This window comes from Pleurodeles waltl, chromosome 9 (genome assembly GCF_031143425.1).
Source record: "Pleurodeles waltl isolate 20211129_DDA chromosome 9, aPleWal1.hap1.20221129, whole genome shotgun sequence".
Lineage (NCBI taxonomy): Eukaryota > Metazoa > Chordata > Amphibia > Caudata > Salamandridae > Pleurodeles > Pleurodeles waltl.
The window spans coordinates 936,881,457-936,908,987 of record NC_090448.1 but is presented as its reverse complement, the minus strand read 5'-3'; the positions used below and the strand labels follow the sequence as shown (position 1 = coordinate 936,908,987).

The 27,531-nt window shown below is 43.9% G+C and overlaps 1 protein-coding gene across 2 annotated transcripts in view; it reads right to left on the bottom strand.

The window, feature by feature from the left end:
* The window catches only part of LOC138260125 (cholesterol 24-hydroxylase-like), a 279,929-nt gene that overhangs the window by 202,924 nt on the left and 49,474 nt on the right, over window positions 1-27,531 (bottom strand). For both annotated transcript variants that reach the window (XM_069208300.1, XM_069208301.1), the window contains exon 4: window positions 22,511-22,581. In XM_069208300.1, coding sequence (XP_069064401.1) covers window positions 22,511-22,581 — 71 coding nt within the window. The remainder of the gene's footprint in view (window positions 1-22,510; window positions 22,582-27,531) is intronic.

Sequence of the window (27,531 nt, the reverse complement as noted above, 5' to 3'; positions counted from 1 at the left end):
AGTCTGTTTCCAAAACTGCAGGATTAGAACCGTGTTTATGTGTTTTCTAAGAACTGTTGGGTGATTTTGCAGCATAATTTAAATGCTGAGGAAGGATTAGTTAAAGGAGCCATGGGTAAAATGATTGATTTCATTTTGTATCCAAACAGAAATGAGGTTGAATACCTAGCTATTAAATTTGATGATCTTGAAGGTGTAAAAACAGGTAGCATGGTCTGTTGCGGGTTTCTTGCTTGTAAAAGACTTGCATGTTCGCAGAAAGCAGTTTCCAATATCTCTAGCATATGCTGTAACAACATATAAGTCTCAAGGTTTGTAACTGAATCGTTTATTATCAGTGGTAGCACAATATTCAAGGAAGGTATGTCATAGGTACTTTGTCCAGTTTGTGTCTGATAAGAGTTTGATAATAGTAAAATAAATGCTGATTCAAGTTGTGTGATAAAGTATAACCATTTAAGAAGCCTGCATGCTCCTCATTTAGGACAGTACCCAGTTTAGAAAGAGACTAGAATCTTACCAAAACAAAAGATTTCAGAGGATCATAGTGATGTTCCTTAGTAAAAGAAAGTATTGGAGAAAAAGAATACTAAAAATACTGTTGAAATTGGTGGGTACCAGTTCTCAACCCTCTATGGAGTCAACTGCTATTCCAATGTAGTTCTCAATGCACTATTCTCTTTACTTCTTCTGGTTCATGCAATTAAACAGAAAAAGATAAAAGATTGTGCTCTGCACTCGTTAGCTTGTTAGATTGCTTGTGCAGTGATAGAGGAAAACATACTCTGCATCTTTTATTAGAGATCTTGCGGATCTGTGCACTGGATTTGTGCACTTCACTCACAGCACTGAAGAAGATGCACAGTAACTCTTGATGGTCCTACTTGGTATTTTAGAAGAAGAAGTGGTACCTATTGATGACCTATTTGCAATAATTCACTCATGGCAGCATGATTGTGAAATCTAATTAACAACAATTTATCTACTTAACACTACCAGACTGTAAATCTGTCAGTTTTGATAAATTATTTAAAGATGCATCACAAAATACTACCTTCACAAAATGTAACTCAGATCTCATATCAACTTTGAATATAAGAAGAACTGGCAAGTATATCATCCTAATGCCTCAGCAATGCACTTCAGATAGAAGTAAATTGGAAGCACTAATTACAAATTTTAAAGCTGGACAAATCTCTATTTCCAGTAAAACATAGCTGCATAGCTATTATTTTTCATGGAGAAGTAAGTATTACATATGGACACTACACCACCTACAACTGTATGGACAGACTGTAATAATAGCACCCTTACATTCAAGCAGAGATTACCCTATAAACTACCAAATTCTTATTTTTTTTTTTTTTAAACCACAATTCTTCTTATATTTCATTTATTGATTTCACAAGTTAACACCAATACAACACAATGGTAACAGTTGCCCTTTTACCTCTGCCTACCCCTGCATAGAGCCAGTGGACAGTCACATCTTCATTGCAATTGTTTGTCTAAATCCAGATCACAGTGTCCAACAAAAATTAGTACAACTGTGCTTGTCGCATATGAAGGCATTGGCACCCTGCATGGGCCTCCCCCTCAGATCCTCTTTCAGCACCGCTAAACTACATATCCCTTGGATCCAGTATTCTCTCTGTATGTGGGATTTCCAACTCTTGCTGTACACAGATCTCCATCCTATCCCATTCCATTCTACCGCCTGATTATTCACACTGTATATCAGCTTGTGACCTACTCCACATTTTGTCCTTATCCATTGTGTCAGTTCCCACAGCCATTGCTTCCTAGTAGGATACCGTTTGGTCATCCAGTGCAGTGCTATGCATTTCTTTGCAATGGCTAAACCTAGCTTCAGTACCCTTTTGGCATATTTTGCATGCTTGGTTCGAGGCACAAGGCCCAGAAGGCACATCCGTATTGTGGGGGACACATGGATACAGTTATTATTTCCCAGTATCCGGGTCACAGTCTCCTAAAAGGCCCCCACAGCTGGGCACATCCACCACATGTGAAGATAAGTCCCAATGGTTGATCAGCATTTGGGACAATTTTCCTGTTTGGTTGGGTGTAATCTGTAGCCACTGCGGTATTACATAATCCTGTGTATGCCTCTGTAGTACCCTCCCTACAGTTACTCAACATAGAGGCCCATTCACACTCATGCAGTTCCTCACTCATGTCCCTCTCCCATAGTGTCTTCAGTTTTGCGATGTGGGTGGCCTTGCATGGGACAAGAAGGGCATATATATGTGCAGTATAAATTTAAATTTAAGCTTGTCTCCCATGTCAGGTAGTGTTTGATTCAGAGAATGTGTGTGTGTGTGTCAGGCTCCTGTGGGAACCCCGGCCAAGCCTTTCTGATGGCAGACCCCAGTCTAGCATCCGTCCGTGACATCTAACTAGCCGAAATAGTCTACGTACCTCAACATTCTGTCATCCGCATATAAGTCTCGAGTGCACTCAAGGCCAGTGTCTTCCCCACGTCTCTCCATGTGTAGTGGTGTGAAGGGGCTTATGGCAGTTTGCCAGGGCACTAACTGCTCCAAAAAGATGTATGCCTCCCCTTCCTCCTTGTCACTTGATCACAGATAGAACAATAACATCTTCAGCTGTTCTGGTAAGGCTAATATGAGTTACGTGTTGCCACAGGTAATGCCAAAAAATTCCGGGGTCTGACTAATCTCGCAAACGTCCTTTTAACAGGGTCTGTACCTTCGTCCTAAAACCATGGTATCACATATTGAAGATGAGCAGCCCAGTAGTACATCTTAAAATTTGGTGCCTCTAGCCCCCGCTATCTTAAGGGAGCCGCAAGACCTCTAGGCTGATTCACACCGTCCTGCGTACCCAGTATAGTAATCTTGACAATTCATTTATTCTACAGAAACTGGCCTCAGGGATGCACATTGGCATGTGTTGCATAAAGTATCCTCTGGGCATTATCATCTTGCTTATTGCTATTTGTCCCTTCAGTGACATTGGGAATTTTTGTCATTTTCGTATGCTCTTTTCCGGAATATCTAATAGTGCTCTCACATTTGGGTCATATCTGAGCTTGGGTAGACCCCTAAGGAATTAACAGGCATTTTCTGCACTTTAATACTGGCGAGGTTCACCCCGTAGGGACACCCTTCTGAATATGATAAAGTATGGACTTACCTGCATTCAATTTAAATCCCACTGTCTTTATAGTATCATGTATAATGGCCCATGTGTCCGTTGGATTCCTTATAGTTAGCAATATATCATCTGCATAAAGCAATATGACCTCCCATTTACCTCCAACCGTTATCCCCACGTCTTCATATCTGGAAAGTATAATACGGGCCAGTGGTTCGATTGTCATGGCAAAGATCAGCAGCAAGAGGAGGCATCCTTTCTGGGCCCCCTCTCTATTGGCCAGCCTCTAGAAACCCTATGGCCACCTTCACTCTGGTCCTGCTATTAGTGTATGATAAAATCACCCATTTTAAGTAGTTCGACCCTAAGTCATACCTGTGTAGTGAGTGTTTCGTGAATACCCAGTTTACAGTATCAAATGCTTTGTGTGCATCCAAACAAGGCTCCAAACCCTTTTTTCCATGTCCTATGATCAAAAAGGCTGTTCTGATATTAGTAGTGGTAGTGCAGCCACCCACGAACGCCAATTGGTCTGTATGTATGGGCCTGTCAGTCACCTTAGACAATTGGTGTGCCAATATTTTCCCCAATATTTTTGCATCGATATTGATCATTGATAGGGGAATGATAAGATTCGCAAACTGTTGGGTCTTTACCGGGCTTGGGTAGACAACAATATTGGCTTCACGTAGTGACTCCAGTAGTATGCCCCTCTCAAAGGCCTCTGTATACACTGCCAGCAGTGGTCCCCATGATAGGCCCGCATATGCCTGGTAAAATTCTACACTAGGGGCCAGATGTATCATCACGCCCCTTTGCGATTCGGAAATAGCGATTTTTAAGAAATCGCTATTTCCGACTCGCAAAGTGCCATGTATCACATTTGCGATTCGGTAATAGCGATTTCTTAAAAATCGCAAATGCTATTACCGAATCGCAAATTGCGATACCGGCCCCATTCGCAGCTATGGGCCTGTTGGGCCATAGCTGCGAATTTTTTGCATTTCCAAAATTGCGATTTCTGAACCAGAAATCGCAATTTTGGAAATGCAAATGCCCAGGGTGCTGAGGGCCTATGGCCCCCTCCGGCCCCCCCCTAAAAATGATTTGGGGGACATGTAAGGTGCACACATACCAAAAGGGCATGTGTGCTTTACATGTTCAATTTAAAAATGCATTTTAAATGCATTTTTAAATTTTGCACCAGGTTACCACCTGGTTTCATTTCATGGTATTTTGCATGTGCAAAATGCCATTCTGCGAAAAATCGCAATTTGCGATTTTTTGCAGCATCGCCTTGTGATGTGGATTTTGCAAATCGCAAATTGCGACTCGCAAAACCAGGTGGCAACGCAAGAAATTGCAATTTTTGCGATTTCTTATTTGTGGTCTGCGAATGCTTTTCATGCATCGCAGACCACTTTTTTGCACTCGCAAACGGCCGAATTTTGCGATACGCACCGTTTGCTTGTGAAATTTTTTTTCATACATCTGGCCCTAAGTTCTTCCATGCCTGGTGTTTTGTCCTTGTTCCTGTGTTTAATCGCCCACCTAATGTCAGAGTCCCAATTGGAGCATTTAGTGCCTTTACATCTATCCTGGCGATGTGTGCCTCATCTAATATAGGCGCAATTCCTGCCTCATCCTCCTGGTTTGCTTGTGCATATAGGTGTCTATAAAATTCCGCGAAGCGTGTAGAATGTCATCTTGGGTGGTCAGAGATGACCCATGTACATCTTTTAAAGAAACCACTGCATTCCCACCTCTCTCCCTATTGACCAACTATGCCAGGAATCTACTTGGTTGGACACCTTGTTCATGCATCGTTTCTGTGTATATCTTGTAGTCATGTTTCCCAAGTGTTTCCCAGGTTTCATCTAACTCCCTCTGCAGTCTGTGTCATGTCTCCCATATCTCCGCCGTATGCGGGGCCCTGTCTATGAATATCCAATATTTGTTGCTCAAGGGTCATAACCGTGTGTCCCAGTGATCTGAGTACCCCATAGGTTGTCGCCATACATTTCCCTACTATATTGACTTTATAAGCCTCCCACAGTATTCCGGCCGATTCTACTGTGCCTGTTTTGACTGCAAAAAACTCCCATATTGCTTCCCTTATTTTGTCCCGATTTGCCTGATCTAATAATTCTCAGGGTTGCAGCCGCCACTGTGGTACATGTGCCACATGCATTAAATTCACCATCTCCACTGCTAAAGGAGCGTGATCTGATAGAGTTCGATTTAAGTATTGCCTCATCCCAAAATGGCCTAGCCGTTCAGGGTATATGAATGCATAATCATTCCTAGAGAAAGTCCTGTGCAGTGGAGAATAGAAAGAGTACCCCCTCTGGTCCCAATGCTGTGTTCTACATAGTTCTATTAGGTTGAGCGTGTCCATACCCTCTAAGAGGACCCTGGAGGACTATCCAAGTGGTCTAGGATTGGTATAGAGCTATCTCACTGCCTAACCAGTACACAATTACAGTCGATCACCCAGAGTATGTCATAGTGTGCATACGGTGTTAGGGTGTGCACCACTGCTTAAAGGAATTCAAATGTATCTATATTTGGGGTGTATGTATTTAAGAGGACCGTATTTCTATCCCCTATTTTGCCCACAATGCCCACATAACAACCATCTGCTGCCTTCAGTTCAGCTGCAACCTTAAGTGGGATACTGACATCTACCCACAGTAACATTTCTCTTGCTGAGGACGTAAAACAAGAGTACCATAGCTGCCCCACCAATTGGAGAGTAGCTTCCCGTGTTCCTGTGGCAATAGATATATTTCCTGAAACATCACTATTTTTGCCTTGTGTTTTTGTACATATGACCATATTCTTTGCCTTTTAATGGCATTCTGTATCGCCTTAACATTTAACAACAGTGCAGTCACCCCATGTGCTTTATTATTAGATTCTCATGTGTCCCTCTTGCAATTGCACCAGTCTGGCTTCACTATGTGTGTAGCCTGCACCTCTCCTTCTTTCTCCCTGATGCCCTTGCACCCCAACCACATAACTAGTAAAACTGAACAGTTACCTACCCCCACCCGTGTGGCTCTCCCCCACTCAGCCTCCACAATTGACACATGCTGTGCCTTCCCAATTCCCCCCTAAACAACACACATTCTACCTTCTCATGGAGTGCTACCTCCAGAGTCTCCAAATGGTGTTACTTCACTCGCCTTACTCTTAGGTCTCGAACACATGTGGAGTTTAGCCAAGACTTTAAATACTTCCCTGGTTCCCTCCGACTCACAACATATTTTCGATCCAGTGTACATTGCCCCCTCTCCTCCTCCTGCATCCTCCACCTCATGGCAGTGATTACTTGACTGTCATCAGACCAATTATCAATGGTTTTCAACACACTGCACTGCATCCTCTGCATTGTCAAAGAAATGTCTTTTTTTTCCTGGAAGTCTATGCGAAGGCACGCCTGTGGAGCAGTGAGTAATCTAATCCTTTATCTTCTGAGATTGCGCTTGACTTCCACAAACCATCTCGGTCTCCATTGAGTGGCCACACCATAGTCTTGGTAAAAAGAGATTCTATTTCCATTGTATTCCACAGTGCCTTTTTGGCGTGCCTCCACTAGAATGTTCATCTTGTTCTTGCATGCAACATTTGCATTATCAGCGTTCTTGGCGGGGTTCCTGGCTTGGGTTTACCTCCCGTGTTATGTGGGCCCTGTCCACTGGTGGTACCCCATCATTCCCCAACCGGGTAAGATCTCAACTAGCCAGGATTCAAGAAACTGTTTCACTGGAGTAGTCTCAGTTGCCTCGGGTAATCCCAGGATGCGGACATTGCTACGTCTCGATTTGTCTTCTAAATCTGCTAGTTTAGCCGCCTTTGACTGTAGCTATCTCTCCTGATTTGTCAAGTGTGTGTCTAGCACCTCATTCATATTATCAGTTCTTGTTTTACTCGGTCCCTCATTTAGTCCATGTCTTGGTGCGATAGTGCCACCATGATGGCCACTCCTTCAATTTGCTCTGTGATTGCTTTGTTACCCTCCAGGATAAAATGTATTTGTTCTAGGTTTGATGAAGGTGAGGAGTCCACCAGTCCAGGCTCCTAATTGGGTGCAGCACTGTGCGCCATTCTTGGTAGCTCTTCCTTGATAGTGTCGGGTCTTTGTGGGCGCTACTGCTCCCCCCCCGAATTTCAGTGGCATTAGCACCTGCTACAGGGCATTGGTTAACCCAGGGTTTGTGCCAGGCAACCCAGCCCAAGACCATTCCTGGAGACACCCCAAGTATATCAGCAGTGGTCATAGCTAGATGGCTCAGTCTCCACTGGGTCTCGGTTCACTCCCCACCCCCAACTCTCTCAACAGTGAGCTACGCAGTATGGGTTCGTCATTATGAAGCTGTATTATAAGACAATCTTTTTCCAGCCGGTTGTTGTTGGAAAATGGGTTATTGGTAAAAATATCACAAAACAGTAATTAAATAAAACACAGGAAACAGTTTAAAAATCCAAAACCAATTCATAAAAATAGGTTATATTTTTATCTTTAAAATGACACAAACACAAATAAAATTGGATAAGGGGAACCGGAGATATGAATTTTTGAAAAATTATTGTTTTCTAGCGCCTAGAAACAAAAAGCGCCAATCTGGTCATCTGGTCGCACCTCGACCGGTGCAAAGTCAAAGTTTAAGGCCGACCGAGATGGAGCCCGGCTCGGCTATAGGCCACGGGACGCCTCGGTCAAAAGTTTACCTTAGGACTTAGTCGTTTTTTTGAAGATTTTCTTCAGCGGGACGCACCTGCCAGTCCAATCCGACCTTCTGGAACTCTTCCTCGGATACGCGTCGCGGGAGCCCTCGGTGGAGATTTTTACTTTCAGACTTAGTTGTTTTTTTGAGGTGAAAATCCTTTGACCGGGGCAAACCTGGATCTTGATCAGACGTCCTTGGAGCCCTCCTCGGATACGCTGGCTGGGAGGTCCTGGTCAACTTCCTACGTTCAGACTTTGGGCCAGATGTATCATACAACCGATTTGCGATTCTCAAATAGCGATTTTTAAGAAATCGCTATTTCAGAAATGCAAAAAGGTATGTATGATTTTTGCGATTCGGTAATTGCGATTTCTTTAAAATCGCAAATGCTATTACCGAATCGCAAATAGAGAATCTGTCCCCATTCGCACCTATGGGCCTGTTGGCCCATATCTGCAAATTTTTTGCATTTCCAAAATTGCGATTTCTTAACCAGAAATCGCAATTTTGGAAATGCAAAACCCCAGGGTGCTGGGGGCCTAAGGCCCCCTCTGCTGCACCCCAAAATATTTTTGGGGGACATGTAAGGTGCACACATGCCAAAAGGGCATGTGTGCTTTACATGTACATTTTAAAAATGCATTTTAAATGCATTTTTACATTTTGCACATGGTTACCACCAGGTTCAACCTGGTGGTAAATAGCGATTCCAAAATGCTCACATCGCATTTAGGAATGGCTTCATACATGTGCTAAGAAATCGCAAATAAGGAATCCTTATTTGCGATTTCTTATTTAGAGAGTCGCAATTTGCAACTCTCTAAACAGTGTCGCAATTTTAAGGAATCGCTATTTTTGCGATTCCTTAAAATTGCGTTCAGAATGTCTTTCATACATTCTGAACTGGCTTTTTGCATTCGCAAACGGGCATTCGCACCATTTGTAAATGGAGAAAACCTTGATACATCTGGCCCTTAGTCTCTTTTTTTGAGATTTTCTTCACCGGGACGAGCCTGCAAATCAGGCCGGGTCGCGGTTGAGCCAAGCCGGCTAGAGTTGCCGCGGCGGATCGGTCCCTCTGTGGAGCTTTTTTTCAAAAGTTCTCCAAACTCCTCCAAACTTCTGGATCTTCTTCCGGATGTTTCTTTAAGGTTCTTTGGGGGTCCACAGGGCACACCTTAGGGGTGACTTATATGTAAAAATAAGGTAGTTTAAGACTTTGGAACTACTTTTAATTCCAAAGTCGAATTTGCATATAACTTTAATTTAAAAGCAGCCAACAAGGCAGGCCTGCCTTTAAAACTGGGAACCTCAGCAGTGCACCTATGGGTGCACTACCTATGCTGGGGTCCCTACACCTATATGCCCTACCATATACTAGGGACTTATAGGTAGGTTGACTTAGCCAATTATAATTAGACTAATTTGCATACTGATTTTACACAAAGCACAGTCCCTGGGACTGGTTAGCAGTACCCAGGACACCATCAGAGTCAGGAAAACACCAGCAAAAAGTGGAAAATGGGGGCAAAAAGTTAGGGGGCAATCAGCCCTGTTCTCTCACAGTTGTTATATGTGTGGTAGGGGAAACTTGCTTTTCTTGCTCCCAACCAGTGCTCCCCTCTGTCATTGCCCCACCTTGGGCTTCGGCATTGCACATTAATCTCTTGCCATGGCTTCCCCAGAACTTCCCGGTTGGGGATTAGTCAGCCACGGGGGTCATCGCCACTCACCCACTCCCAACTGCAAATGCCTCAGGGGTGGGGGGGTGCTCCTCTGCTATCATCGTTCAGTCTCTGCGATGGGGGGAGAGGCCTCACTGTCAGTCCCTGAGGCTCTAGTGGTATGATGCAGGCCAGGGGGAGGGGGGAATCCTTGACCGCCGTTCCCTGCCCGCCTAGACACCTAGCGCCTTCTCCTCCTTAGCTGTGCAGAGCCGAGATCAGCATCCCCAGTATCCTGTGGTAGGCCTTTCCTGGCCTCTGTTTGCATTGCACTTCTGTGTGACTCACCGCTAGCGACCCGGTTCTCTTCCAATCTCTTCTTTTATTTTTTCAGCGACCACACCACACTGCAGGCTTCACGGCACAGGCCCGGCTCAGCCCATACCGGGCTCCCAGTCCAACAGCAATTCACTTGCCAGAGGGAGGTTTCTGCTCCTCCGGTCCTCGCTTCATAGGGGTAGAGGCTGTCCCTGCTTGTTTACAGGGCAGAGTGCTGCTGTTCGAGGGCCGGGGGGGGGGCGCTCAGCACTATAATTCGTCAGAGCTGCCGCGATGTGCGTCTTCTCAGGCAGCCATCTTGGCTCCTCCTTCAAATTCTAAGGAGGATTACTAGTGACAAAATTGAATAGTACACTTCTGGGACATATAAAACAACAAGTTAAGACATCAAGCGTACCTAGGGTGATGTCTTCATAATGGATTCTAAATCTTGAAATGTTTTTACTAAAGCAAGCAAACAGAGAAATTCCAAACACAGATCACAAACTACAAACCAGGACAAACATTTACTGAGGAGAAAAATACATTTCTATTTGAAGAACAGCTGGGAAACATGAAAAGAATTACACCACTGAGATACTCTCCTCCTGTTTTATGGATTCCCATATTTAATGACATCATGCGGCCTACCAACGCTGATGTCTTCATATGCCTTTTCACCTACCACTATTATTCATACACATTAATTGTAGTATAAAACTATACTATACATTATAGTATTTAACAAGTATGGGTAAAATATGTAGTGAGTGTGATGCATAGTAATGTTACTTTGAAATAACATGCTATGTACTTATGTTTTTTTTTACAGTCCAAATTACTGTTTTCCCCCGCTGTTCAGTGATGAGCATCTTTACACACTTCATTTATAGTGTAAAAGTATAGAATCTGAGAACAATGTAAAAGGAAACATGAGATGCTTAAATAATATGTATAACTGTTATACAATGAAATACATTTCTTGTGTTTTAATATTAACAATAGCTTTTTATTACGTATTTTGAAGCTTTAATCGATAAATTATTAATATGAAACTTTAACTTTTACTTATCTTTTCTCTCTTTCAACACAGATTAAAGTATGTCTTTTTTGCAGTAATGTAGATAACTAGTTTCATGTTGCTTCATTCATACATCATCCATACATATACTTTGTACACATAGTTAATAATACTAGAACAACAATACACACTAATTAAAACATCTCCTGCCATACACATATGCATATTATTCTTGGGGTTCCAGGAATGTCTAAAATTTCAAAGTAGTGTAATTTTCACAAGGTCTCCTTAAGAGCGTGTACGCTTGTGAATCGTGTTTCAGCTTGACATTACTGGAACCCCAAGAATAAGGATTGGACACTATATACGAAGCTTGTTAATGTGCATCTTGCTGGTACTGTGGGAACAACTGTCACAGTTTATATGGCCTCCACTGCATTATGACCAACAATTTCTAAGATATTTGTGTAGCCCTGATGAAGTCTTAGCGATTACTTTCGCTTGACGAAACACGCGTTGGCTGGAACTGTGATTAACTGGAACTGCAACTGTGTGTACAGAACTGTCAGAGGAGAGCTCTTGAAGCACAAAATAAAGCAAGCTGCAACTGGAAAATTTATAAAAGGATGGTACTGACTTTATTTCACTTTGGACGTGTGCCATGGATCTCTATTTGTTTTATCAATACCATGATTGTTTTTTTTTTTGGGGGGGGGGGGTTAGGTGGATCTCGCCTCCCAGATTTGCTGACTTATATTTGTGACTTTGGTGTGAATCTGTGAGCACCATTCCCTATAAAACACCTTCTATATGATATATCTATATATATATATATATATATATATCGATATCTATATATATATATAGATATCGATATATATATATATATAAAAAAAACAGTTTTGTAGTTGTAGTTGTATCACTCATCCTAAGTGGGACAGGTATGCCCAGACGTGGGTCCCATGCACACTGCACCACTGGCACCAAGCTGTACCTGGCTGATGAGCCCATAACTAAGGCAAAACCAGTCCGGGGTTGCTTGTGTACCGATTTAGTGAAGCCTTGGCTTGACAGTTTGGGCTGGACTGTTTCTACTGGAGCAGGCAAGACTGATTTGCATATAGCTGGGTCCACATTGAGGTCTCACGGTGTGGAAAATAATGATGGATTGGGATGCAGCTCGAGTGATTACAAGTGGCTGAAATTAATTCAAGCATTCCATTAATCATTGTTTTATATACTTATTGTTAGTAGTACAGGTAACATTGTTTTAGAGCAGAATGGAATACCTCAGTAATTAAAAGGCATTCTGCAAGTAACATAACGCACCCTTGCACCCAGGGCTCAAGACCTAAAAAAGAAGAGGGGGGCTAACCATGTTAGGCTGTATGCACGTGGGATCATGGCACATGACATCACGGCATGTGACATTGCACATGGAATCAATCACAGGGAGTAGCATCACAACCCACGATCTCTCATGAACCGACATCACAAGTAGTGACATCACATCTTAAGACATCAAACATATGTTTAGCAGGCCTAACATGAGAACATTTGAGCACATTACAATAATTAACAAATTAGATTTTGCATGAGGGTGTGCCAAAAAAGTGAAGTAACCCCAATGCAAAATCCAGACCTCAACTTTTAAATCTTCTTTTTAAAACTCAAAAAAGAAACTGGAAACAAGAGGAAATGTGTCTGTAACTCTATTTTGCTTAATTGGTTGAAAAGTGTATATTTTAAAATATATTATGGGGTTGAGGTACCTGCTGCAGAGATCTTTGTGTGCCAAGTAAATCTCAGGGACTAATAATAATGGTAAGATAACTCTGGTGGTTAATGCATTTGCTGGAGAGAGATATCTGTGTTTTGTCTAGTCCCAATTTTGCAACAAAGTAGCACAGAGAGTTAATATGTCTCCTGCAGAGCACCTTATGTAACAACAGATAAAATATGTTTTTTTCTGTAAATGGGTAAGGGGGTTACTGCTTTTAACACTGAGATCCTTTTGTTAGTTGCAGTTCATAAATTGTAAGTCAGCAAGCTCTGAAGGACATGTCACTCCTACACCTTGTAACCCTCACTGTCTTATGTAACACAAACTGTACACTGATTTACACACATGAATTATTGTCAATGCATAATATGTACATGTGATGTAAAGCGCTCTCACACTCTGCATTGGGACGAGTAGCGCTATAAAAGAAGTAAAACAAAATAGTGGTATTTAAATCTTCGTGTAAATACTGGGACAGACCAACACATCTGATGTTCTTACAATGCATGCTTATATCTTACATATATATATGAGCTGAAAAAAGCCAAAAACATTCCTCTCAAGTACCTGCGAAGACATAAGCTATGTGCCTATGTTTCCCCTCCATTGCTTTAAGGTGTGAGCCAGGTACTTAAAGAAAAAAAAAAGGCCTGATGGGTCCTTAATGTCGGCCTTTGTTATGGGCCCAGCTGGAATGTGACAAGCCCCTTACCCGCTTGCGCATCTCTGCTACGAACGAAAGCAGACAATGTGCATGCCTGCTGAATGTGTCCAGGTGTCTACAAAGATTACCACCGGACAAGCTTAGCATATTTCTGTGGAGCCCACATTTTTTGCATGGTAGACAGCGTCCACCCTGCGGAAAAAAAGGGTAGACACTGTGTACCTACGTCTACCCTCGACTTGAGCCCTGCTTGCACCAAGGTGCAATAGCTATTGTGTTGCCACATGTCAGCATACAGTTCTCCAGTGCTAGAATACTGCAGAAATGTACCAGATCTTACTAGATATGGTGCATTTCTTCTGTGTCTTAGCACTGGTGCACTGTTTGCTGCGTAGTAGCAATGCCGGAACATTTGCACCATTGTACAAGAGGGCCAGCATTACAGGCAGGATTGTTTTTCTGCAGGAATGACTAACGTCTTGCATAAAAAATGTCCAGAACACAGGCTCTATTGCACCTATTATGCAAAGCTTCCTGTGTTGCTACCATTGTGCGTTTCTGATTTCACACAACGCAGCACAGCAAGATTTATTGCTGCCCAACACTGGGGTAAAATTTTGTATACTTCACACACTCTCTCAATATTTTGTGCTTCAAATTATGATGCCATTAAGTAATAATGAAAACATAATTTAAAAGACATATAAGTGATCATTATAACAATAGCGGTAAAAACCGCCTACTGCCGTGGTCACAGCTGCCAACATAGCATCACCACGGCTACCATCCCTCCACCACAAGAAGGGCGGAAATCCTGCAGTGCTCATACTGGCGGACGGTGGTAAGCTGGCGCTGCTACCATCAGCACCGCCAAGCCAGTAGAACGGCGCCAACCGTTTCATGACCCGTGATACAGGCTGGTGGTGTTCTCCTGGCGGGGTGCTGCTGGCGGTAGCAGTGCCCCTTTCCTGCCGGAAGACCTCCTCGACAAAGGTGTGAGGATCGGAGGGCAGTTGGGGGTGTCAGGTGTGTGTTGGGGCGGTGGGGGGAGCCTCCCACCGCCGTGGTTTTCGTGGCATTGTTAATGCCACGAAAACCATTGTGGTAGGCAGGCTCACAATGCCACCGGCTGTACTATGCAGGCCGCCGGGCTGGAGATTGACATCTCCGGCCCGGCGGCTGATACCGCCATGGCGGTATGAGTAGAGAAGTGGCGGGTTGGCTGCAGCCAACTCGCCAATCTCATAATGTGGCCGCCTGTGTACTACCGCCACATTTATACTCACCGCCGGGGTCATCATGGCATCCATAGTTATGAGAATTTAAATCTAATATTACAAGTGATAACGAAAATGATTCAACAGTAACTTTAGAGTTATGTTTTATTAGAATAAATAATCTGGGTGCAGACTAATAGATAATGGCAACCAACATACAGACATACACAACACAAACAACAGAATTGTGTATTTTTCATTTAAACAGAATTGGTGTCTCTGCAAAGAGCCATTTTTTGTTTTTAGAACACTTTGTATATATATATATATAAATATATATATATATATATATATTTTTTTTTACTAGTGCCTAGGAGATTTGAGTTTCTCCAAAAGCTTGTCTCGAGCTGTTCAGCTCAGCTCGGAAGCAAAAGTAATAGTGTTGCAAAGGTGACAGTACAGCACATATTTAAGTAGGCTTGATTACAATTAACTCCCTTTCTTTGAACCTGAGGTGGTACAAGTTCACCTGGTTGTGCACATGCTGCTTCACCTGATTTCTATGCCGCTACTGCACTTCTGTGCATTTTGGTATGAGCTAAGCATGCTGGGTGGATTGCCTTCATATTCGAGTGATGCCAAAGCTATATTTTTTGGTGCCACCGGAAAACTGCTTGTGGCACAGCTTACATGTGACAACCGTGGCTGACACCTTCTTCATTAGCTCCAGGAGGTATGTCAAATAGGTGCCAAAAATGGGACTCCTTGTTTGGTCTTGCAGACTCAGGGCTACTTGGTCCTGCTGCCTTATTAGGGACAGATGTAGTAGGCACCTGTTAACTTACACAATGCAATCCAGAAGATACTCAAGAAAGCTAATGGCTGGTCCGAGTAGTATATGGCAGTATAGGCATAAGCTTTTCCCAAATAAAGAAAGAAGGATTAGTATTTCCTGTAATAACACATGATATTAAAATTAACCAATCAAATCTCTTTCATGGTTGTGTCTACGATTTGATGATCCTCTCACAAGTGTACACTCGCAGAGTCATAAATCAACGAAATTTGTGATATTGTGCTCATATTTATGTTTTGAAGAAAGGCTATATGTTTACTACATAATTAAAATTAGGGTATTGCACTAAATTGAACTTTCACAGCAATGCACCCTCTCATGGGTAGTCCGTGAGAGTTGAAACTGGAAGTTGCGCCCCCTAAGAGTGCGCGTTGGGGAATGTGTGGCTCATCTCGCAAGAGTTTTCATTTCAAACTAAGTAAAAATTACTGAATTAGTCATTTAAACGAAACCCTAACCCTGTAAGCTTCACTGAAACATCAAATAATACACGAATTAGAACACCACAATACTAAATTTATAAATATACTATCTCACAAGAAGCCCATCAGAGGCCTGCAAGCTTAAACACACACCCATGAAAGAGTTCTTGTTGGATAAAATCAGTGTCACACTTTATTCTAGGAAGTACCCACCCTCCTTTTTTCATTATTAGGGACAGGAAGTTGATGTTTAGACTGATACTTCTGAGTCCTGGCAGCTTCTTTCCTGAAGGTGATTTAGGATTCTTTACAGGAACATCAGAAGATACCTTCTTCTTAGGAATATGACCAAAAGGCAGGATCATCAATATTCCAGCCCGTCACAACAGGCAGGGAGCCCTTTGTTAGCAATGTTTTTTATATTGCTCCTGGAGCACAAAAAGACTCACCGAAGCACGTAACATGTATGCTGTGAATTTTCCTGTGGAACAAAAAAGCAATACAGCTTTGGCACCACTGGAATGTGGCACCATATGCAGGCTATGCACCTAGGACACTTGGTTCATGCTGAAAAAGTGTTGAGCAAGCATCCACTTCTAGAACAGCAGCAGCTGCATAGTCAGGCCAACCTGTACTACCTCAGGTTGTGGCGAAAAAAGCTGATACCAACCCAGTTTACCTGAAGAAAATAATTTACTGACGCCTATGCAGCACACTCATGGTTTCGTCTGAGCTGAGCCAAATAACTCACAACAAACTTGTACAGCACCGTAAATATCCTCCTAAATAGTAGGGGGTTTTCCCCCAAGCTGATTGTTTCTGCTTCAAGATCATTTTTTTTTTTCCCCATAGAATACAAAATCACCATGCCCCCAGACCAATATGCATCGTATCAGCCAGTCTCTCTTATCAATGCTGATGTAAAAACATATGCCAAAATACTGGCAACATGTCTTACCCACAAGCTGGCCAACCTCATCCATCCAGATCAATGTGGCTTTATGCCAGGTAGGAGTACGATGCACTGCATCCATTGAGTTCAGGAGGCCCTCTCTAGAGGCTCACAGTCCAGTGGTGCACTGGCCCTGCTTCTTATTGATTATTGCAAGCCATTCGACACGATCTCATGGGAATATATCGACGTAATTCTACTGCGTATGGGGCTGGGAAAGAGATTCCGCCGAATGATCAGTGTCCTTTATCAACTCCCCACGGCTCAGGTCCAGATAAATGGCTATAGAGCCCCTGCCATGCTTGTTGCGTAGCGACCCTCTGATGTGGGGCTGGAGCTTGGGGGAAGGGGTGGAGGATAGAGTGGCGTTATACGCTGACTATGTCCTGGTGTTCCCGGGGGATCCACCTACATCAAGCCCTAGATGCGTGGAATTATTGGACAGGCTTGGGGAGATATCTGGGCTTCTAGTTAACACCAGTAAATCAACACTGGTGGAGGTAAGGGGGAAGCGGAGGGACGATTGTGGTGCCCCCAATTTTCAGTGCGGAGGAATGTGTTTAGATATCTGGGGATCCACATCTCCCTTCTACCTGAGTTGGCTTGGGTACTCAACTTTCGGGGCCTGTACACACACTTGGAGGGGGACCTGCAATGCTGGAAGGACCTAACCTTAAACCCAATTGGGCGTACTGTCCTCCTTGAAATGATGTGTCTTCCCCGCTATCTGTGTGCCTTCACAAACTATCCCTATCAGATACCAAGGGAGTGGTTCCAACCACTTGCGTCTAAAGTAACTAATTTTATATGGAACAAGGGGTGACACAAAGTGGCCTTTAATAATGCACGGAAGTCTCCTTATGAAGGGGGACTGGGGATCCCGGATCTATATGTTTATTACTTAGCCACACAGTTGGTGCCTATAAACGAATGGTTCGCATGGGGTTGGGACGAATCCGGGTACCGGCTTGAAATCCATGCAGTGGGCTTTGGTGGTCTGCTGGGAATGCTATGTGGAGGCGGGGTTCCTGATCAAATAGCTACCTGTACCCAGGTTGCTGGAGGGCGGCCCCACGTTTAACAAAAAGTGGCCGGTGCTTTACTCAAATAACTCCACTGTGGCATGAGGAATGGCTACACCAACTTACAACACTTACGGGGTTTCACTGCTGGGACTCAATAGGGATCACCTACTTGGGGGACGTGTACAAAGGGGGTAGCCTTCTGTCATTCCATGACCTAAAGAACACAGTATGGACTGCACAAGACACAATTGCTCCGATATTTGCAAATGTGACACGCCTTGGGGGCCCATATTCCTTCAGATACTCAACTCCCTGAATACAGCCCGCTAGAGGCGAAACTACTAACCGGGAAACTGGGGAAGAAAGCAGTATCCCAAATTTATAAGTCACAACTCACGAATGTCCCAGATGGGTTTGACCACCTGTGATGAAAATGGGCACAATTTGGTTGGGGAACTAGATGACTACAACTGGCTGGAGGCATCCCTGGCCCCCAGGAACTATCCATCTCAGCTAGACTTCGGATGATACAACTTAATTGCCTCTATGCAACTTACATAACCCCAGCACAACTATCAACAATGTTGACTAGGACACTTTCAACCTGTGCTAGGTGTGGCCTCCCTGGGGGTGACTTTTTCGATGGGATCTGGAGTTGTCCTCAGCTAAGGCCCTTCTCTGAGGGGGTCAGTAAAGAAATAGCAGAGGTACTAGGGTGCCCTACAGACTAGAGTCCTAAATTAGCAGTGCTGGGGCTACTGGAAGAATTGGGGGGCCTGAGCAGATCGGACATTTGTAGGGGTGGCATGCCTCGTAGCTAAAAGGGACATAGTCCGCATGTGGAAGCAACCCAGAAGTCCATCGTTGGTGGCATGGAGGGTGATGGTGGATTGGTGAGCGCACCAAGAAAAAACGATCTATGCTGCCCGTGGGTGCCCCGAAAAACATGACAAATGGTGGAAATGGTGGACCTACCATGGAGTTCTAATGTAATATTAAAATTAATGCTGGTGGACCAGTAACGCAATGTGAGAGGCGCTATGTAACCTTGCTGTTGCTAATGTTGGAGCACGATGTGTGTACACTGTTTCCAAAATGTAGTAAAAATGTGGTTATTTAAAAAAAAAAAAAAAAAAAAACTTTTTAGAGCTGCCTCTGCTGGTTAACAAAAAAAGAACAAAAAAATTATGATGTTTGCCTTGTACATGTCATTATTTACGTCAGACTATTTTATAGCCTTATAGCCCGTGGTAACAGGCTATCCCAGCCTATAAAAATCTTCCTCAGCGTTAAAGACCAAAGCCAAAGTCAAGGACCTTTAGCATGGGAGTGGATAGCTAGCTTAGCCGCTATTGTGGGCTATGAGACTATTACAACATTACAACATTACAACATTCATGGCTCAGAATGTCCTAAATAATAAAATCAAAGGAATGATGGTGCCTGATGGGGTTGAAACACCCCAGCGGCTTCAAAGTCTTTGTGGCACAGCTGTTGCTGTCAATGTTGAACAGTTAGCAATTGCTTGCAGTGCCAGGGCTTTTAACCATTGGACATTTACCAAAATAGATGTAAAAAGATGAATGGAGTTAGCCCCTGTAAATCCTTGAGCTTGACTAAACAGCTTTTCTTTGATCAGCTGAGCCAGGAAGAGCCAGAAGCATAACACCACCACCTTCCTTCATCCAAGGCTCCAGTGGAACTTTTGACTATGGGGGAGGGGTGGCATGTGGAGCATTTCCTCACCTCAGCGTAACATCAGAGCTCTCAGACGGGGGATTCTGCACCAGAAACTGTGAGGGTTGGGATCCACGGATCTGTAAGTCAATGAGCGTTTTTCAACCTTTAATAATTCTTTTTAAACTGTTTTTCTCACTGCAGATTTGTAAACGATTTAAAAAAATAAGGAGCAGGGCCTGTCTCTAGGCCGGTTCCTGAGACCAGAGCCTCCTGAGAATGGCAGATGGCCATTCACAGCTGGTTTGAGTGGGAAGGGGGCTTCTGCAGGGCCTTTGTGTAGGCACAGCTGAAGGAGGTGTGCGTGCACCGTAGCAGGATGCAGGGCCTTTGTGTGGGCACAGCTGAAGGAGGTGTGCGTGCACCGTAGCAGGATGCAGGGCCAGTCCCCTGGCCAAACCCAGCTTAGCACAGCAGAATGCCCAAAGCCATGAATTTCTGGCACACAGGCCACACCCTACCTCTAATCTTAGATGCAAATGGCAGAAGGTTGTGCAAGCTGGGGTGCAGGGTTGCAGGACTGGGTGGTAGTCAGGTCTTGTGGGCAATCTTTATTGCACGGGGTCAAAGGCAGGGCATGGCTTGAGCTATGCAGAGAAAGCAATTAATTAGCATTCTATTTTCTCACAAAAATAAAATGCTGTTATGAAAACTTTGAAAATTCACCAAAACACCACAGTGAAGGGGAAGGCATTCTTATTATTTGCAGTGGAAAACCTTTGAAAATAGCAAGCTATTGTTAGCTATGAAAACTATATCTCACATTTATTATACACTAGTCATGACCACCCACAGCATCAGTGATGATCTCAGTGATGAGATCATATAACTTACCCAATGATATAATGACCCCTACATGCCAGGAGCGCAGGTTATTGTTCACTCAGTTGCTAATGATAATATACCAAATTCAACCTATTACCTCAGTCCATATACCCTATACCTAATACCCATTCCCTTAAACTCTAACCCTTAAACCACATCTTCCTTTCACACTATCCTTGAATCAATATATTTTGGGAACAAACACTTTGGGAGGTGCTCCTTTTTTTGAAGTATTCATTTTTAGAACCCTGTGCAGTGCGGGTTGGCAGCAAGGTCCGCACCTAACGATTAGTGAGGCCAGCACTTGCTGTACATGGCTGATGGCCACATGCAGGCAGTGACTGGCTGCACAGCCTGGCCTCCAGACAACCCTTGCTCCCAAGTGGCCAAGCCACTATGCGGCCAAATCATGCTGCACAGAGCCTACGTGCAACCGCAGTGCCGATTTGGTGCCTAGTTTTAAAAATTCCATTCATTTCAGCTTACACAGCTAGCTGTGGATGCAGGACCATACAACCCGACAAACTGTGGCAATGTGGAATGTAGTCTGAGTATCAGATCGTGTCTGGCTTGCACCCACACCCTCCACCCAGCCTTCATTCCCGCCACCCCTTAAGCCATCAAAATAGCTACTATGCCTGAATGACCTATGCCAGCCTCCTGTGCCACTAAACCACCTGCACATGACCACTGGCTATGTCTAGTGGGTTCTCGGTGCAGGCACAGCATCATACCCCATGTCACTTTCCAAACTGCATGCACTTCAGGCTCTGGGTGCAGGACTTATCCTGTGTCCAAGCAGTGCACAACCCTTTGTGCTTCTCCGCCTGCTACTCATGGCGATTGTATGTGCGTCGGAGAGTCTGAGCACAGAGCCCTGCCTTGCTTCAATCCTTCAGTCAGACTCCAGGTCTACAGTGCTCACCACTCACAGTCAGTGCTCTACTATTTTGTTTGTTTTGTTTGTACTGTGTGCCTGGAGTCTTTATTTGTAACAAAAATGTCTCTCGTTGCCTATAACCAGTGCATATTAACAGATTATCATCTAGCAGTCTGAGGTAGATCCTATCACGTACCTACTATTGGCTTCACTCCTCCCGTGTATACCTACTGGCTAAGCCTCTGAACTTATTTCTTCTTTAATGTCATTCAGTGGTTCCCTGCATCCAGAGCAGTCCACTGATACACCTCTTCTATCATTAACGGTTGTTTGCTGTAAACCATCTGCAAGTGCTTGCGTATGAGTCCCTCCCATTTTGTTCAGGGAGACTCAATAAAAAAGTACTAACACTGCCAGTAACAAAATGCACTCCTGAGTGATTCTCCAACATCCCTTAAGAGTGGCACTTTAAGAGTACTTACTAAAGCTGAAACTGTTGAATGCCTGCCTGGGAGTTACTTCTACTAAAACAAAAAGTGATGGGTGGATTTGTTGAATTAATCTCAGCCACTGTTAATTAAACTGGGCCGCAATACAGTCCATTTTTTGCCCCTTGCTACTTGTGAAAGGAACCATGCACATCAGCTACGGTCCAGCTCTAAAATGAATGGCCGAGCCTAAATTCTCAGGCCAGGTCTCCTCTGACGAGGAACACAACAACCCTGCACTTTTTTTTTAATTATATGTGCCTTGTCCGTAGGGTGCAAGTAATGTTCTATGGCACAGCAAGCATGGTACCCACATCTGGGTATACTGGCTATATGTAAATCAGTCTCTGTTTACAGTGGCATAGTGGGTGAAGAAAATGGACTGGAGCGCGGGCCAGTGACTGAGATTAATCCAAGTCTCATTTCTTTCACCTTGTTGTTTGTTGCAGTAGATGACTTAAATGTGAAGGGTGTGCTCAGAGATGGGTCCCATTTGCTTTTGAGCTTCTGCTGAGGGAGTCTGCTAGCATTTGCCAAAAAATGAAGCCTCATTCATTTTCTTGAAAACACATTAAGGTAAAGACGTAATGTCAATTTTTTTGTTTGAGCCCTAGCCTTTAGGCTGCAAAAATGGCAATGGAACAAATAGACCTGCTTTTGAGCTGCCACAAGTAGGGGAAATATACTGTCTTAGAGATAAAGTTTGGTTTAATGAAATAAAACCTAACAAAGCATTTAAGTTTAATCTCAGACATTTTTGGGAACTCTTTTGTATCATGATACCTACCTTACCCCAAAAAGCGAAAATATTTTCTCATAAAATTTATCTTTTTTGTACTTCGGTGACATCAGAAATTCCTGGAATGAAAAAAACACATTAAACACTATTATAGCAAGCTGATTTTCATATTTTATATCTTTGTTTTATTTTGAAATTATACTGAAGAGATCTTACATATGTACAACACAGGCACAAAGACATTCAGACAGGCAGCAAACATACACGCAATTTGCTGAGAGAAAAATGTCACCTAACACCATTGTTAAGCGAGGGAAAATGGAACATGATCCACTCAGGGATCCTCCTCTTATGAGTCACGGCCCATCTCCACACACTGAAGTGGGAGAGAGAATATTACACTTTATCTCTGCACATTGACATGCATACTATACTAGTATAGTAACACTGAATCGATGATAGTGACAGTATAGTTATGTTTATGCAGAGACTTCCTTAGGAAAGACATTTAGGGCCTGATTTACAACTCGGCAGAGGGGTTACTCCGTCACAACGGTGATGGATATCACGCCCACCGAAATCTAAATTTCATTATTTCCTATGGGATTTACATTTTGGTGAACCGTCATCATTGTTACAGAGTAAACCATCCACCAATGTCTAAATCAAGCCCTTAATTTGCTAAAAAAGTTGGAAAAATCTTGATGCACTTGCCTGTTAATCCGCAGACAGTTGGCATGTACAGTTCAGGCTTGTCACTTCAGAGTTCAGGCTCTTTCAAGGAGGGTACAGGACAAAGTTATTTGTGATGAGCTAAAAGTACTGTTTATTACTTTAAGTCCTATATGAACTACTGCTTTTTGCAGACGCAAATCCTTTTTAGTTCTAGAAAGAGCTAAGGTATTCTGTTATTAAAATGAAGAATGTACAGGGAGGGAATTTTCAGTAAGCCCATTCCTGCCACTGGATGCACTGGCTTAGCCTCCTACAGCCCTTTCTTTAAGACAGAGTCCTTCACATTTTGGATCAGACCAGGCGAGTATTTCAGCCTCATCCTCAAGTTGCTGGCTGTTTAAGGGAATTATTCTACCATACCATACCATACAATACAATAACGCAAAATGATGCCTCCCCCCTCACAAAATATAAAGAGGGCCCCCTGAGACTCCCTTATCTCACATATATTCATTAGTCCTCGCTTGAACATGGACCCCCTCAAGGGCTGAGGGGTGGATGCCTTCAGGGGCTGCAGCAGCCTATGTTAAGCCCCTGCTGCTTCTTATGGAGTGCTTCCGCTGCCATGCGTGAGGCACATTGCTTTCATGAACAGCAGCTGCTGGTTTGGCTTTGTGGTTTCTTTGTTGCAAATTTTTGCGTTTTGCAATCAGTAAATCGCAAACACCAATGTACCAATGTGTCTATGACACATTGTGCACGTCGTGCTGGGTCACAAATAGACCGTCCACATTTTTATTCAAGAGGTAGGCCTCGCTTTGCAACCCACTGAGAATCGCAAGATTCACATGGATGGTGGCCTTCTGAAGTCAGCAGACCACCCTATCTGTGATTGCTTTTTCAATAAAGCACTTTAAAAAAAAAATATTTCCTTGAAGGAAAAGGGGATTTGTTTTATAAAGAAAACTGAAAAGTTTTCTTTTCATTTTTTGGATCGCAAAAGCAAAATGTGATTCAGTAACAAGTTACCGAGTGGTATTTTGCAATCTGTACCTTGGAAAAAGCATTTTTCCTGCCGCAATGGACCATATGCGACAAGAAAAATGTGTTGTACATCTGGCTCTATTTGCTGAACGCACAAGCTATCTTAGAAAGAAGGATCCACCACTAAAAGCAACTTATTCTACATGACAGCCAAATTCTTACTTGACGTAGCTGCTGAATAATTATGTAAATTCAATACAATATTTGTGAACTATTATTTTTCATAAACTAGTGCACAACAATGCTATTAAAAGCAAACAAATATTTTTATAAAAAGAGTCTGACTCTAAAAGTATTATCATGCACTTACATACATACACTGCTCAAACCTCATGTAAGCTTTAACTATAAAGAAGCTTGTGATGGAATCTATTAGTAAAGCTGACTTTCCACTATGGCTTCAGTAGTTGTTTTTTCACTTTTTTTTCCTACAGCTGAGGAGCAACTCTCTACGAGGAGGAGGAAACATTTAGGGGGTCATTCTGACCCCCTCGGGCGGCGGAAGCCGCCGGCCTGGCGGGAACCGCCATAAGACCGTACCGCGGTCAAAAGACTGCGGCGGTCATTCTGACTTTCCCGCTGGGCTGGTGGGCGACCGCCAAAAGGCCGCCCGCCCGCCCAGCGGGAAAGCCCCAACAACGAAGAAGCCGGCTCCGAATGGAGCCGGCGGAGTTGCTGGTGTGCGACGGGTGCAGTTGCACCCGTCGCGATTTTCAGTGTCTGCCAAGCAGACACTGAAAATCCTAATGGGGCCCTGTTAGGGGGCCCCTGCAGTACCCATGCCAGTGGCATGGGCACTGCAGGGGCCCCCAGGGGCCCCACGACACCTGTTCCCACCATCCTGTTTCTGGCGGTGAAAACCGCCAGAAACAGGATAGCGGGAAGGGGGTCGGAATTCCCATGGCGGCGCTGCTTGCAGCGCCGCCGTGGAGGATTCCCTGGGGCAGCGGGAAACCGGCGGGAAACCGCCGGTTTCCCTTTTCTGACCGCGGCTTTACCGCCGTGGTCAGAATGGCCCCAGAAGCACCGCCAGCCTGTTGGCGGTGCTTCCGCGGTCATTGGCCCTGGCGGTCCATGAGGCGGTCCATGACCGCCAGGGTCAGAATGACCCCCTTAATGTCTAATAAATGAACAGATGGGTATGACAGGTCACTGGCTTCACATCAGCAGCACTGTCTAGTTCGGTAAGAAAGTGAGTGACCAGACAACCTAACAGAGTTTCACTGGAGAATAGAGTGGGTGGGCTGGAGAGTTCCTCCCTTTTTCCTCCTCAGCAGCCACAATTGCAGAATAATTATTTGTGCTCTGTGGATCACTCACTGCCACCAGGGCTTCTGCTGGACCCAAAGCCATTAAGTACATTTTTCATCCAATCAACATGTCTCAATATGACCCCTCAGAATACCACTAAACTACTGGACCTGTGAAGTGTTGTGATTGAGTGGTGGGACATGCTGTTGGTGCAGCTCATCCTACCAGGTACAGTAAGTGTGCTTATGGCCTGTGTAGGAGCAGCATCCTCGTCAATATTGCATGTACTGTCCCTGGCTCACCCAGGGATCTGATTGGGTGGTGTGATGGGATGTCAATTCAGAAGATCCTCCCTGAGTAGTGCAGTGTTCTCATTTCTGAATATTATATGATACATGGGATTCTGCAATGTCTCTATAAAAAACAGTCTAAATTTTCTCTTTAATACGCAACTTGTGATGCACCCAGTCACCTACTATAAAGAAATGACATATCGACTCAAATGTGATAACTTATCACAGTTGAGTACTGATGTTACAGTGCCTGCTGCCAGAGTCAGCAACTGAGCCCTAAAGCAGGTCAGGTCACAGAGGATAATTAAAACAGTGTTTAAAGAACAGTAATGAAACGTGGGGTCTTCTTTCTTTTGATTTGTTTTTCTAGCTGTACTGAGACAAGCACAAAAGAGATATTAATGGCAACGTGTTTATTTTTGGCACTCCTTATGTAATTATAGAAACGTTTGAATCTGTTTGCATGTTTCTACACATTCTGAAAACAGCATGAGAGCAGCTCTAGAATTAGTTGGATTCTACTGAGCAGGAAGGAAGGTGGATGCCGGGGAAGCCGCATATAAGGTGAGTCTGGCACCATTGCACCCCACCATATTAGAGTCCTGCTATCTGTCACTGCATCTAACACCTTTTTATTCTGTTTAATTTTGCACTAGTGTGGGAAATTGGGTGTTGGTTGAAGTGGGAAACCCCTTATAAAGCAACAACCACAATCCTCATCAGGGTGAACCACAAAAAGTCACTAAATTAACCTGTACTTAACCCTCTAGTAGCTTGCCACAAAAGCTTTTGGGCTTAACAGAGGCAATGTGTCAACTATTCATGCAGCACTTAAAAAGTAATAAAGTGAAAACACAACATAAGAACATTCCCACGTCAATTTTGAAAAATAAAGTAACCTTTAATAAATTATTTGACACCAAAACAACAGAAAATCCAATTAATATAACCAGGGATAAGCAATATCAAAGGTTCAGGGGAAAAATAGTGCTTAAAAGCACAACATGCCAACTGTGGTTATCTGTTCCTTCCGGATCAGACAAAGATACATGTTCAGGCTGATAAGATGGAGCACGGGCCAGATACAGGGACAAGGTTAGGCTTTCTGAAAACTGTACCTTATGTGCTTGATGCTGAGCATTGCACTGCACAGCGGCAATTCCAATAAGCTGTGTGGTGTCCTGCATCAAGGTGTTCCTTTCTGCATCAGTTCTGCAAGGTCCTGCATTGAGTTGCACTGCACTGTGTCAGTTACAATAAGGAGCCATTACGTCTGTGATGCAAGGTCTGTGTCGGGTTGCGTCATGCTGCATTGGTTCCGATGAGCAATGTGGGGTCCTGCTTAATGCTGCATGAGTTCCGATGGGCATCTGCTAGGGCTGCACTGCGAGATCCGTGTCGAGTTACATCATGCTGCGTCGGTTTCGATGAGAAGCTGCCAGGGCTGCATCGGGGTGTGTTGCGCTGTGACAAATTGGATGGGGACCACAACTGGGCTGACATTGCACCTTTATACCCATTTCCAAGGATCTATGACTAGTAGGCACCACTTGGGGGGTTAGGACTCACAGCAGGCGGAGTGCAGGGTTTAAGAGTGACAAAGCTTGTTGTGGTTCTGTAGCTAGCTCAGAGCAGGAGGCCAGGCAACTAGTTATTGGAGTCACTCTGTGAGACCTAGGTTCCAGATGCAGGCCCAGTCCTTCTTCCTCAGGTAGCAGGGCAATAGAGCAATCCTTCATGCAGGATGAGCAGCAGGGCAGTCCTTCTTACAGCAGAGCAGCAGGGCAGTACAGCAGTCCTCCTGAG